Below are 15,360 nucleotides of genomic sequence, written 5' to 3' on the forward strand. Positions count from 1 at the left end.
TACTATATGTTGCCATAGACATGAGATCGACTATAGCCTCTGAACCAAAATAACAGGGAAGGAAAAGCAGTACTAAGGTTTGAATTCAGAGCCACCTGCTGGGTAGGCAAGTGAGAGACATCCTCAACCTTTTTGTGTGTGTGTGTGTGTGTGTGTGTGTGTGTGTGCGTGTGTGCGTGTATGCGCGCGCGTGCGCGCGCGCACCCCCAGGGCCTGAACTCTAGGCCTGGGCACTATCCCTGAGCTCTTCAGCTCAAGGCTAGCATTCTACCACTTGTGCCACAGCACCACTTCCAACTTTTTCTGCTTATGTGGTGCTGAGGAATCGAACCCAGGACCTCATGCATGCAGGGCAAGCACTCTACCACTGAACCACCTCCCCAGCCCCTTTACTTAATAGTTATTTTTCGAATAGAGTATTACTGTTTGTCCTGGGCCAGCCTAGGCCTATTTATGCTTCCTGTGTAGCTTGTATGACCAAGCTTTTTGCTGTTGAAATAGGATCTCATTGGCTTTTTGCCCAGACTGACCTCAGACTGAAACCTTCTCTACCTCTGCCTCCCAAGGATTATAGGTTTGAGCCACTGCACCCAACTAATAATTCTTAAAAAATAAAAATAAAAAAATAATGGTGAGGGGCTGGGAAGGTGGCTCTGTGGTAGAGTGCTTGCCTTGCATGCATGAGGCCCTGGGTTCGATTCCTCAGCACCACATAAGCAAAAAGAAAAATGCCGGAAGTGGCGCTGTGGCTCAAGTGGTAGATCGCTAGCCTTGAGCTGAAGAGCTAAGGGACAGCGCCCAGGCCCAGAGTTCAGGCCCCACCACCGGACCCCCCCCCCAAAAAAAAGTGATAATGTATCCATCAAAATCTTTTAAATACTCTATAGATCTTCCTTTCAAAATTTAGAGCTAGTAACAGCCTTTGTTTTTTTCAGGTATACACTCTATCTAGTAACGAAAATTACCTTCCTCTATTCTTCCCTCCTGCCAGGTGGTTGTCAGAGGCTGCTCAAAGCCAAATCTAAAGTTCTTACTAACTCAGTAATTTACTGATTCATTCACTGGTACAAAACTTTTCACTTTTATTTCAAAATTATTTTTATAAAGCTGCCCAGTAACATTGGTAAAAGAAAAAAAATGGCTAAATTAATAGCTTACATTAAGAAAATTCTGAATCACTGTCACCAGAGTAAGAATTAACATTCTTGAAGGAAATCAAGGTAATACACCGATTCTTTGAACCTGAACTACTTCAGGTTTCTGCTAATACTTTTTCCCTGTTTCCAGAAATTGCTCTTTGTTTTAGGTACTGTCAGTAAATCTTGTGACTGGCCATAACTGTCTTATCTGAAGACTTACTCTCAGATCCAAGGAAAAATGCACACTGCATGTAAAAGTCCTTTGCTACTCAATAGTCTACCTCCGCTTACTTCCAGGTTCACAGCTGTTGTCTCAAATGGTAATCTGCCTAACTGTAACTTAAAAATGTAACAGTAGGAACTGGCGCTGTGGCTCAAATGGTAGAGCGCTAGCCTTGAGCTGAAGAGCTCAGGGATAGTGCCCAGGCCCAGAGTTCAAGCCCCATGACCAATTAAAAAAAAAAAGTAACAATCTTTTTAAGTGCTATCTTGTTCTACCAATATAGTGGTTTTCTATTTAACTTTCATTTAAAACTATTACTGAAGGAAAAGTATATAGGATGTTTGAAATGATTTAAGATGCATTATTGTGTGATCTAATGAGAATGACAACAAAGGAAGCAAATTTGTGCAAATGCTTAATATTTTACTATATACTTTTTGTTACTCTTTTATAACCACCTCACACTTAACAGCTGAAAATTTAAGCACAAATAAGCTCAAATATACAAATAAATACAAACAGGAAGAGCTTGTATCAACTTAGAGGCTATGTCCACAGCACATGTAATTACTACCCTGGATAAATAATTTACATCTAAATGCTCATGCTGTCTCAGGACCACTTTTAAAAATTATACAAATATTTAAAATTTTCTGAGTAGTGAATTCTGGCCAGTAGAGAGAGCATCTAATTTGATGTAAACAATTGCAATCATCTTACTTTAACATGCACGTATTATATGTGTGTCCCTATGTGTACTTGCATACACACGTGTACATGCAATCACGCACACATTAATCAATTACTGCTTGGAAATTGTGTTCAAAAGCCATTTTCTACTTTTTTATTATTAAAATCGTAAGTTTTCAAGGTTTATTGCAAAAATCACAGCCCTAATATACTAATGATAAGGATAGATTTAAGTATTTACATGTCATCTAAAATAAAATATAATTTCATGTATCTTATAGGTAAATATACTTTATCATGTAAGTTTTCATATTTCTGACTTTCAGGAATGCTATGACTCTAACAATGAATAAATACAGTTGCCTTTGTACTTGAAGACCTGGACTTGTGTACTTTTCTAAGAATGAATAAAGCATATCACATAGTAAACGAAAATTACTTACCTGAAACTTATCCTTTCAGAAGGTACACTGGGAAAATGGATTCTTTGAGCCCCTGTTTCAACTCCAAGTATGAGCTTTCTAGCTTTAAGAGCCACTGACACTGCCCTAGGGGCAGGACAAGCTTTGGAACTCCCCTAGTGAGTATGTCAGTAGTTTCTTCAGGTGCCTTCCCTCAGTTCTTTTCAAATTCAAAAGATGAGAGGAAAAATAACCCAAGAAAAAAATCCTGTAAAGCAGAAACCTTACTCTTTGAGGGAAGGAGGGTAGCTCATTTGTGAATCCATTCCAGAGCACGCTTTCTGAGAAAAAGAAATACAGGTAAGTAATTTTCCTATCTCCAAAGGTGACTGGTGATTAATGAGTGGATTCACAGAGTGTGGAGAGTAGCTCCAGGGATGTCTGTTTCACATACAACAATCAACTAATGAGGACAAACAACAATGGATGGGACAAGAACCAATGCTACTTTTTTAAATATCTCAAAACAAAAGGGAAAAAAGAAAAGAAAACATCTCACATTAAGCTATGCACTAGACTACAGAAATAAGCAACTGTAGAAACTTGAGCTATAAAGCCCCAAAAGATCAATGAGACAGACTTTCTGAAGTAAGCCCAATAAATATTGCACTATGTATATTTATTTCATCATTTGGTTAATAAATTAAGCCTTTTCAAATATTTGAAATCTAACAAAAATCAGTGAGATATATTATCTGGTATTTCTACAATAAGGTTCTGACTTGGGACAGTCATAATTGAAATCTCACTGACAGTAAAGTATTACCAATGAGGTTCAAAATCATTTCTGAAAACTAAATGCTGTCCTTCCATCATGCTGTAGGCTTAGTCATAATGTAAGCACACCTTTCTTAATCTGGGGAATCAGAATGTACAAAGATTTGAGAAGATAAATGTAAAGGTATAAATAAGATACACTTTAGGAATAGGCTAACTTGCATTGAGATCAATTTAAATATTTAAAGAATGATCATATCCTTGTATCCAAAAGACTAATAGAAAGAATACTGAATCATTCATCAATACGTATTACAAAAGAGATCTGAATAATGATATAAACTTCATAAATACTTAGGGTAAGGCCATTTAAGTGGCACATACTTGTATAAAAATTATGACAAACAATCTTCTCAATAAAGTTGCTTTTTTGTTAACAAAAAAAATTATGACAAACATTACTCATATCTTAACAAAATAACACAATAGCTTTATCATTTAGTAAGTATACCATGTGAAAATGATTTGCAAAATTATCAAAAAAGCAAATCAAACAGCCACTTAACTCCACTTCTAAATTTCTTTTTACTGGTGTTTGAACTTAGGGCCTCATGCTTACAAGGCTCTAACATTTGAGCCACTCTGGCAAACCCTATGATTTCACTCTTAAAAAATGAACATCTAACCAGGCACTGGTGGCTCACACCTGTCATCCTAGCTGCTCAAGAGACTGAGATCTGAAGATTGTGGTTCAAATCCAGCCAGGGCAAGAAAGTCCATGAGACCTTTATCTCCAATAAACCACCAGAAAACCAGAAGTGGCACTGTGGCTCAAGTGGTAGAGTGCTAGCCTTGAGCTGAAGAGCTGAGGGACAGAGCCCAGGCCAGAGCCCAGAGTCCAAGAAGAAGAAGAAGGTTGAGATCTAAGGTTCCAGGTTTGAAGCCAGACCTATTGGGAAAATCCAGGAGACTCCTGTCTCCAATTAACCACAAAAAAAGCTGGAAGTGGAGTTGTGGCTCAAGTGTTAAAGTACTAGCCTTGAGTACAAAAGCTCAGGAACAGTGCCCAAGTCCTGAATTCAAGCCCCAGGATTAGCACCAAAGAAAAGTGAAAAATTATGTCAAAGCTATCAACAATCTAAAGTTGGGAATAAAGATTTTAGAGACTCGGGAAAACACCAAAATTAACAGTAAATATGGAGACGACTTGGGGAAACAGTAAAAACTATTAATTGGAAGACTAAAATAAGACTAAAATAAAAGAATGTAGAACTTAGTTATTAGACCAAATATGGGAACAACTTACTTAACAGCAAATATCAATTGAGGTAAGAACATCAGGTTAACTAAGAAACATTGCTCTTCCACAAGAGGAAGAATGATAAAAGGCAGGAATTCAAATTCAGGGCTTCATTTTGGAGAACTCAATCTGAGTGACAGAAAGGAGAAAACAGGATCTAGTTTCCTATCTCTATCTGGCCTTCAATCAATAAAAACAAACTTCCACTATTTATATCTAAGTTATTTGTCAAGAATACTATGCTATTTTTTAATTCAAATATAAGCAATTTAAAATTGTGGTTTTTACATTGTTGTTGTCTTTGTCAATCCTAGGGGTTGAACTCAGGTCCTGGGCGCTGTCCCTGAGCCTCTCTGTGCTCAAGGGTAGCACTCTACCACTTGAGCCACAGCACCACTTCCAGCTTTTTCTGTTTATGTGGTACTGAGGAATCAAACCCAGGGCTTCATGCATGCTGGGAAAGCACTCTACCACTAAGCCACATTCCCAACCCAAAATTGTGGTTTATTTTAAAGGCCAAACTCAATAAACCTTTTAAGGTCTCTGTGTATTTAAGGAACTGATTTCATCTTGTGAAATTTTTAGAGTTCAATGTTATGATTATTTTTTTACATGGTAAAAAAAAAATCTATCTGAAGACAGGGCACTGGTATCTCACATCTGTAATCCTATCTACTCAGGAAGCTGAGATCTGGGGATCATGATTCAAAACCTGCCTAGGAAGGAAAGTCACTGATACTATAGTTATCTCCAATTAATCACTAAAAGAAAGCAGGAAGTGTTGGGAAGGTGGCTCAGTGGTAGAGTGCTTGCCTTGCATGCATGAGGCCCGGAGTTCCATTCCTCAGCACCAACCACATAAGCAGAAAAAGCCGGAAGTGGTGCTGTGGCTCAAGTGGTAGAGTGCTAGTCTTGAGCTGAAGAGCTGAGGGACAGCGCCCAAGCCCAGAGTTCAGGCCCCATGACCAACCAAAAATAAATAAATTAAATTAAATTAAGCAGGAAGTAGAGCTGTGGCTCAAGTACTAGAGCACTACTTGGACAAAAAGAACTCAAGGACAGCACCCAGTCCCTGAGTTAAAGACTCAAGACTGGCACCAAAAAAATAAAAATAAAATCAATCTGAGTAGTGTCTTTTTTAAAAGAAAATCTAGATATGGTGGTTTATACCTATAACCCAGCACTAGGGAAGCTAAAGCAAGAGAATCACATAGAGAGCCAGTCAGGGCTAGCAAGACCCCATCTCAAAAAATAAAATAAAATAAAACCCTAAGTATTGTAAGATCATTTTATTTACTTATTTATTTATTTTTTTTGCTCCTAGTGGTACTGAGGTTAGAACTCAGGGCCTCAAGCTTGCTAGGTGGCTCTCTAATACTGTTATTTTGGAGCTGGAATTTAGTGAACTTTTCTGCCCTGGCTGGTCTTGCACCACAGACCTCCAGCTCTCAGCCTCCTGAGTAACTAGGATTATTGATGTAAACCACTGGTGCCTAAAGAGAAGCTGAAATTTAAGGTAATACAGCATACTTATTAAGTTTAGAAAAATGACCAATATTCATGGACCTTAAATTTGAGAAACACAGAATTTCATTACTATCTTGACCTATAGCTGACCAATGAGCCATATAACTTCAACAAGTAGACAAAACAGAAAATGTATCTACAATAATGGCAATTACTATTACAGTAGTATGAAGGCAAGGACATGATCGTTTTTGAAACAGTACCCATGTCACTGTCTCACTGAACTGACCCCATACTCTCCTCAAAATTCTTAGAATTAGCATAGGGCTTTCTGAAGGTACAAAGTTAATACCAACCATTACGGGTGATGGTGCCACTACAAACTGAACACAGGACAGCTTCGTTACTTACCACCAAAGGTAAATATAACTTGGAATTTTCATAGATATCAATATCAGCCTTTGGAAATGTCAAGATGTTCTCTTTTTTGTTTTTTGCATCTATCACCTTGAAATACTATCTTAACTATATAAACCTCAAAATATTTAAGAAGCCAGAAGATAAAATGTCTTTAAAGTTCTCAAATTTTATTTTTCCCTCTCAACAATTGTAGTTATGGACAATGGAGTAGGATTTGTTGGCTTTAGAATTTCTTTAGGAATGAGGTAAAAGGGATGAGTTCCCTGAAATAGCAATGTCAAAGTGTCCACTGATGTTTAAGGGAGAGTTACATTGTGATGACAACTTAAGAGCAAGAGCTCAGATTCTAAAGAACTTTATCAGAGGAAATGAAGTAGTTCATAAGAGCCTTCTAAATGAAGGAAGACAGGGTACTTGCCCTAAAATTCATAATTTCCAAAACATGCATTACCAACACAATACTAAAGTAGTTTTTTCCATAATATTCCTTAGCTTCTACTATCAATTATCACAAAATTTCTAAATTCACAAGAAAAAAAAAACTCCTTTCTAACCATCTATTTGGGCCCTCAGAGGTAAGTATTATACTTACAATTATAAAAAATGGCTTTTGCCAAACGTAACATATTAACTAACCAACAATTATTAAAGAATTCTAAACTCCAGAAGGTGCACAAAGAAGCTCAGCTTTTTGCACACCTTCAATCTGGGCTTTTCAACTTTGTACTACTGATATGTTGGGCTAGCAATTATTTGGTTGGAGTGCAGAGAAATTCTTTGTGTATTATAGGATGCTCATCTGCAGCTTCCCTGGACTCTACTCATTTGATATCAGCAGCATCACCATCCCTCAAACCCAATCCCAGTTGTGATGATCAAATAAAATGTCTTCAAGCATTATCAAATACTCCCTAGGAAGAAAACCATACCTAATGAAAAATCAGTGCCCTAAATCCAAACAAAACTTGTCAATATCTCCATACAATATAGTTGTCTTGAACTAAGACGTCAACAATAAGAAGGCCAGTCAGAGAAGGATGTAAGAGGACCTAACAAAGCCAGATCAAAATCTAATCAAATCTGGCAATCAGTGTTGAGACAGCTAGGAAACAAAGTGTTAACTGTCACTCACACTCAAGATGTTTTTCTAGCCTTCTAACACTTTTATTTTTAAAAGTATATTATTGTGTTTTAGGTTTTCTTTTAATAACTGATGAATCAACATATACTGGCATCCTTAAAATAGTGAATTAAGTAGATCAAAGAGATGATGTCAGAGGAATGGAACTTAGAAATATTCTGGAACAGTAATGGATAAATGAGAGGAAATGGCATCCAAAGAATGTAGAAACATGGTTTGCTTAAAATAGCCATTAGCAATGTCTTGCTTCCTTTATTCACCATGAAGCATCCTTACTCTTAATACACTATAATCATTTTTTAAAAATCACCTTCCTTATTGTTATATTCATGATCAGTGAAGACCATAGTAGTAATAGCCAACATGGTATAATCTTCAGAATGTATATCTACACTGATCGTAATTGTGGGCAAAAGAACAATCACCAAAAAATAGAAGAGGGACTAATTACCAAAAGAAAGAAAGAAAGAAAGGAAGGAAGGAAGGAAGGAAGGAAGGAAGGAAGGAAGGAAGGAAGGAAGGAAGGAAGGAAGGAAGGAAGGAAGGAAGGAAGGAAGGAAGGAAGGAAGGGAAGGAAAGAGAGAAAGAAAGAAAACAAAACAAATCTGAGAAAGGACCAGCAAAGTACATACTGCTCTTCCACATTCTACAGAACATGTTTTGCCCACCAAAACCAATTTCAAAAAATCTACCATACACGCCAACATAGAAATGGGCCAAAAAGTCATCATTCCCACTGACAAGTTCCTAAAGCAAGAATGCCCTCACAGTGTGAATCCAATTATACCAGTCGCCTTTGGAAATGTGGCCTTAATCCACTTTTATAGTCTGATCCATTATAAATGACCAAAAGACTTTTAAACATTGTTGCAAAAAAAGAAAATAATTTAAGAAACTGAAAATTAAAGCTTCGAAAAAGATACCTTTAACGACAAGTATATAGTATCTACCATGATATGTTAAAATCTAGAACTTACCCCAATGGCAGAAATCAGAAGAAACCACAAAGAGATTACTAGGATCCGCTAGATATTTACTGAAGAGTTTTCCGAATTCCTGTTCTTTTGACTCACTCAGAGCTCCAACCAGTACAGGAATAATGGTAAACTCATCCTTATGGCTTAAAGAAAACAGAAAAAAAAATATATATATAAAAGTCATTTAAGATATTTTAAGAATAAAAATAGATTTGCAGATGTGTTGACACTAGAAAGTGGAATATTTATTAGCAGTGGTAATAACATATATTGTTGCTTTTGAATTCTTAAAGCCTATAAGTTAAATGTCAACAGAAGCTAATATAAAAACATAAGAAGGAACAGATAACTAAAAGAAGAATCTATTGAACTAACAAAAATATATGCTACTTTAGGAAACAAAGCTATTTTACTATCAAGTGTAATAATATTTTCAAACCAAAATAAGCCCATCAATCCATTACCAACTAAAAGCTTCCCAACTATTGACTGAGACTACAATCACCTAAACAAATCCTCCAGTAATTTTCAACAAGCATTAAAACTATTTCTCACCTATTACAAATAGTATCATTTGGGCATTTACTTCCCTGTCAACCAAGTAAAGCTTAACAAAACTTAATCCTGGTTCCCGTAACATTCACAAACGGCACTTTTACATTTAGCCTAATGATCAGATACAAGCCAGCCTCAAGGTACAACTCAAATTTCATTGACATCCAGAATAAACAAAGTATTAATCTCTAACAGTAAGAAGACACCATACCCATACCCATAATGTTCGTGGCATATTCACAAATCCCTCTTTTTACTCTACAGATTGGCAAATTCATAGAAAGGAGCAGGCAGATTAATAAAGAGAAACTATGATGTGCTGTTTATGTAAAACATTTGTAAAAATTTATTACATTGAAATTTTACTTATATATAAATACAATATTATTTATAGTCCCAATGATCCTACATTAGAAATCTTAGAAATATGAACCATGTTTGACTTGTTCTGAACAGGTCTTTAAAAAAACCACCACTATAATAACTGCTTTTTAATATGATAATTTGATACTTCAATATGATAATCTGATAAAGGACAAAGTTCATTAAAGGCTATTTTAAAATACTAAGTTTAAGTGTTCCCCAAATAAATATTGGCTAAGCTACTTACAGCTAAATTTAGGGCACCCAAGCACCTCCCCCACAAAAGCCCCCTTACCCTTGTCAATTGCGAAATAAACAGATCATACAGATCTCCAGTCCCTCTGCAATGCAGGGGCTTCTTGGGCAGAATCTGCATCTATGGAGTAAGAAAAAAAAAGGAAGCTGGCAGAGGAAGCTGCCATGGATATCTCATTCTGTAACTCTTACTAGTTTGCTAAATAACTGTCAAGAACAAATAGGGACCTCTCATTTAGTTAAAGGTGATTGTTAATTAAAAGAAAAGAATTTCAGTTTTTAGGAAAAAATTTAGGAAGATTGCCACAAATTATTCTAACCTGAAGAAGCACCTACATGTAAAAGTATCGATCATCAAAGAGCCTGCAAGTAATTATGAGATGGTAGAGAAGTAGTTACAATAAAATATGAAGAAAAAGGAGAAGCCAGGAAAAGTATGGATTCAAATTCCATCCTACTCCACAAGTAAGTATAGGTAAGATCCAAACTGAGAACTTTTTCTTATCTGTAAAAATGACTATACTTGCAAAATCTATTTCTTAAAATTGTTACTTAAGAGAAAAATACTTTAGGAAGGTGCATTATCAATGATAGATGATTCACTCTTCAGGAACAACAGGTCTCCTCTCTAAGACATCCACAGCAGTTAACCTCAAATTGAGCTCATAACCCTGTCTCTAAAAAGGAAAAGTCTGATCCTCTGTCAAAACACATGGCTTGAATCAAAGCTTACCTATTCAATCCTCTTTATAACCACCCTTTAAAATAAATAAATAAAAACTTGTTCTCTATCTTGACAGATAATGCATGATTTTGAAATGTTAGATTTTAAAATCCAAGTTTAAAGACTGACTTCAGAAGAAGTACAAAATTTGTCTCCAGAAAACTATTATAAAACTGAATAAACCTTGAAAAATAACCATTTTTATAATGCTAAATCAACCAACTTCTTGATAAGAACAGTTTTAATCTAGCATCATACCAGGAGCTGCCTCCAACCACTACTCACGATCAACAGACGGACAAGTTCCATCAAGGTGACACTATGAAAACTAGTGGCTTCACTGCCAAAAAAGGATAACTTCCACTTGGAACACAGAGCAGAAAAGTCACACCAGGTGGAAAAATAAAAACCTTTTTAGCTCTTTAGCCTAAGCAAACATGGACTACCTAGAAATTAACAAGAATGTTCAAAAAAAAATGTACTCATTACCTGACTTATATAACTCCAGTGTACATCACCTTTACAATAACAAAAAAATACGTGTTAAAAAGAAATATATAGGGCTGGGAAGGTGGCTCAGTGGTAGAGTGCTTGCCTTGCATGCATGAGGCCCTGGGTTCAATTCCTCAGCACCACATAAGCAGAAAAACCGGAAGTGGTGCTGTGGCTCTAAGTGGTAGAGTGCTAGCCTTGAGCTGCCAAGAGCTGAGGGACAGAGCCCAGGGCCCTGAGTTCAGGCCCCACGACCAACGCCCCCACACACACAAAAAAAATATATGTATACATATATATATAATAAATCAAAAAATTAGTAAAAACCAGGGGAAAAGAAAGAAATTAACAAGGAGATCAGAAAATGAAAAATTGAAGAACTTGAAAAACAGTTTTCACAAATCCTGAGCAACTATACACAACTTAAGACTTCATGTATGTGCAAGTAAGACCCCCCAAAGGATACAAGCTCAAATAAAAATTCCAAATGATGCCAGACACAGGTTTCTCATGCTTATTCCTAAGTACTCAAGAGGCTGAGATCTCACGGATCTTGGTTAGAAGCTGACCTAGGCAGAAAAGTCATGAACCTCCATCTTTAAAATGACCAGGCATGGGGCTGGGAAGGTGGCTCAGTGGTAGAGCGCTTGCCTAGCATGCATGAGGCCCTGGGTTCAATTCCTCACCACCACATAAGCAGAAAAAGCTGGAAGTGGAGCTGTGGCTCAAGTAATAGAGTGTGAGCCTTGGACTGAGGGACAGTACCCAGGCCCAGAGTTCAGGCCCCACGGCTAACAAAATATAAAATAACCAGGCTAAAAGCAGGACTGGAGGTATGGCTCAAGTGGTACAGCATCAGCCAAACAACAAGCTAGGCAAGCTCTGAGATTAAACCCCAGTATGACAAATAAAAGTCTAGTTGACTGGGAGCCTGACCTTGCAAAGGGGAAACTTGAGAGTGATCTAGCTTGCTACAAGAAACTTAGAGTGATCTAGCTTGCTACATACCCCTGATGATAGAAAAACTGCATGTAGGATATAGAAAGGGGGAGCGGGGGACAGAAACAGAAGGAGACACACAAGAAGTCATAAGACAACCCAATAGAAATGAAATGAAGTGGACATGAAAACAGATTGAACTATGAATGCTCTGTCCAAAGCACACATATTCCAACAACAGAAGGGGAAAGACTTACTGGCACAAGATAGTTAGCTGAGCCCAGTGGGTAACATCTGTAATCCTAGCTACTCAGGAAACTGAGATCTCAGGATGCTGGTTCAAAACTAGCCCAGGCAGGAAAGCCTATGAGACTCATCACCATTAAACTACCAAAAGAACTGGAAGTAGAGTTCTAACCGAGAGCAAAAAGAAGCTCAGGGACAGTGCCCTAACACTGAGTTCAAGTGCCAGGACCAGCATCAAAATAATTAAATAATCAAAATGCAAACTATTTTTTTAGTAGTAACTAAAAGTTGAAAAGTACAATAGGTGAAATGAAAATTTACTAGGTGCTCTAAAGAGCAGAAGTGGTATTACAATGGCAATGAAATTAAACATATTTTAAAAGGCCAGTTGTAGTTATGCATGCCTGAAATCCAATACTCAGAAGGCTACAACAGGAGGCTTAAGAGTTTGAAGCCAGCCTGGGATACACAGAAAATTGCTAGCTAGTCTAGGATACACAGTAAGATCCCGCCTCCAAAGTAAATTTTAAAAATAGAAATTATGCAATCAGCAGAACAGAAAAATATTGGAAAAATGAAAAGGATTGGAGGCATAAATAATATCAAACATACAAGCATATATGTGATGGGGGTGCCAAAAAGGATACAGTAAAACTATTACAAAAAAATTGCTGAAAATTTTCTCAGGTCATGAAAAACGGTAACCTACAAATCTAAGAAATTCAACAAATCTACAGTAGAATAAACAGAGAGATCCTCCTAATCTAGTGATTAAACTACTGCAAACAAAGGCAAAGAGATCTTGAAGCAACAGAAGAAAATGACCATCACACATAGGACAGTCTTTGCAACAAATGGTACTGAGGCAGTTGTATATCTATATGCAGAATAATTAAAACATAGACTTTCGCCTCACTGTGACACAAAAACGAATTCAAACTGTATCATGAAACTACAAGCTATAACATGATCATTCCCTTAGAACATGGGTCCACAAACATCTTTTTAAAGGTATCAACAAGTATTTTAGGTTTTCTAGGACAGTCTCCAAAGCAACTCTTCAACATGTAGTAGAGAGAAATATGTTACTAAATAAATAGTTAATGTTAAAAAAAATAGTAATAAGAAAGTGGAGCTGTGACTCAAGTGGTACAGTGCCAGCCTTGAGTGAAAAAGCTAAGGGTCAATGCCCAGGCCCTGAGTTAAAGCCCCAGTACTGGCACATAATAAATAAACAACACCGATGTTATTTACAAAAACAAGATGTAAGCCCAATGGGATCAGTCCATAGACTATATAATTCAGTAACTATTACTCAAACAAGAAGATAAAAGAGGTGTGTGTGTGTGAGCGCACGCGTGCACCCACACGCACGTGCTGGCCCTGTGGCTTGAACTTATGGCCTGGGTGCTGTCCTGAGCTTTTATGTTCAAGGCTAGCACTCTCCCACTTAATCCACAGTTCCACTTCCAGCAGTTTTGGTGCTTAATTTGAGGTAAGAGTCTCAGGGAGACCGGGCACTGGTGGCTCACGCCTGTAATCCTAGCTACTCAGGAGGCTGAGATCTGAGGATCGCAGTTCAAAGCCAGCCAGGGCAGGAGAGACCGTGAGACTCCTATCTCCAATAAACCACCAGAAAACCGGAAGTGGCGCTGTAGCTCAAGTGGTAGAGCGCTTGCCTTGAGCTGAAGAGCTGAGGGACAGCGCCCAGGCCCAGAGTTCAAGCCCCACGACCGACAAAAAAAAAAAAAAAAAGAGTCTCAGGGACTCTCCTGCCTGGGCTAGCTTTCAACCATGATTCCTCAGATCTCAGCCTCTCAATCAGCTAGGATTACAGGTCTGAGCCATCAGTGCCTGGCTTAGGCAAGGATTTCTAATTATGATACCCAAAGAAGAGTCCACACTGAAAATGATAATTTATCAAGATTAAAGAGTACTGGTAGCTCATACTTGTAATCATAGCTATTCAGGAGACTGAGATCTAAAAATTACAGTTCAAAGCCAGCTTGGGCCAGAAAATACATGAGACTTTTATCTCAAATTAACCACCAAAAATAAAAAGCCAAAAGTAGAGCCATTCTTAAGTAGCCCAAATGCTAGCCTTGAGTTAAAAAGCTCAGCCCAGGCCTAGAGTTCAAGCCCCAGAACTGGCACAAAAAAAAAGTTCTTCATTAGGGGAAAAAAAAGGGGAGGAGGGAGGGAAAGATAAAGGAAAATAAGGGAAGGGGTAACAAGTTGGAGAAGATATATAATCATTACCTTATATTTGTAACTGTAATCCCTGTGTACATCACCTTGACAATAAATTTATTTTTAAAAGTTGAAAAGAAAAGGAAAGAAACGAAACGAAAAGAAAAGAAAAGAAAAAGCCTGGGCATGGTTGCACACATCTGTAATCTCAGCTACTCATGAGGTATAGGACCAAGCTCCATTGCCGGACCAGGGAAAAAAGTGTAACAGCCTATCTGAAAATTAACTAAAACAAAAAAAGGGCTGGGACATTGTTCAAGTGATATGGAACAAGTACAAGGCCCTAGAAAAACAAAAGGAGGGAGAAAGGGAAGGAGAGAAAAATATCATATAAGAGGAGAAAATCTTTGAAAATCATGTTTAACAAAGAACTGTATACAAGAATGTATACATGTATAAATGCTTACAACTCAATGACAAATTTATCAAGTAAAAATGAGGGAAAATATAATTATTGCACAGAGAGGTAATACCAAAGATTAATAAGTACATGAAAAGTTGTTCAACATAATTAGTTATTAAGGAGATGCAGCTATCAGAATGACTGTAATGAACAGTAATAATAGCATCTACTGGACAAGATGCAGAGAAATTGTAACTACCATGCACTATACCTAGAACATCAAATGGTATAGTCACTTTGAAAAAACCTATAGTTTCTCAAAGAGCTAAAAACATAGACATCATATGATCCAGCAATTCCACTCCTAAGTACTGAAAATGCTATGTCAACCCAAAGAATTGTATGAGAATGTTTATAATATCCTCTAACCAGAAATGATCCAACTGTCCACTAACTGGTAAATAGACAAACAACACATGACATATTCATATACTGGAATAATCACTTATTAATATAAAGAATGAACTAGTGATAAAATCTACACATAGATGAACCCCCCCAAAAAAAATATGCTGAGTAAAAAGCGACAGATCCAAAAGACTACATGATTTAATTTATTTGAAATTCCTGAAAAATGCAAATCTAGAGCAGAAGAGTA

General features: G+C 37.1%; 1 protein-coding gene across 1 annotated transcript in view; it reads right to left on the bottom strand.

Moving 5' to 3' along the window:
• Positions 1–15,360, bottom strand: part of Memo1 (mediator of cell motility 1) — a 110,218-nt gene that overhangs the window by 19,104 nt on the left and 75,754 nt on the right. Inside the window, exon 6 of the mRNA XM_042696658.1 lies at positions 8,536–8,678. Coding sequence (XP_042552592.1) covers positions 8,536–8,678 — 143 coding nt within the window. The remainder of the gene's footprint in view (positions 1–8,535; positions 8,679–15,360) is intronic.

This window comes from Dipodomys spectabilis, unplaced genomic scaffold (assembly GCF_019054845.1).
Source record: "Dipodomys spectabilis isolate Male_0828 unplaced genomic scaffold, ASM1905484v1 ptg000210l, whole genome shotgun sequence".
Classification (NCBI taxonomy): domain Eukaryota; kingdom Metazoa; phylum Chordata; class Mammalia; order Rodentia; family Heteromyidae; genus Dipodomys; species Dipodomys spectabilis.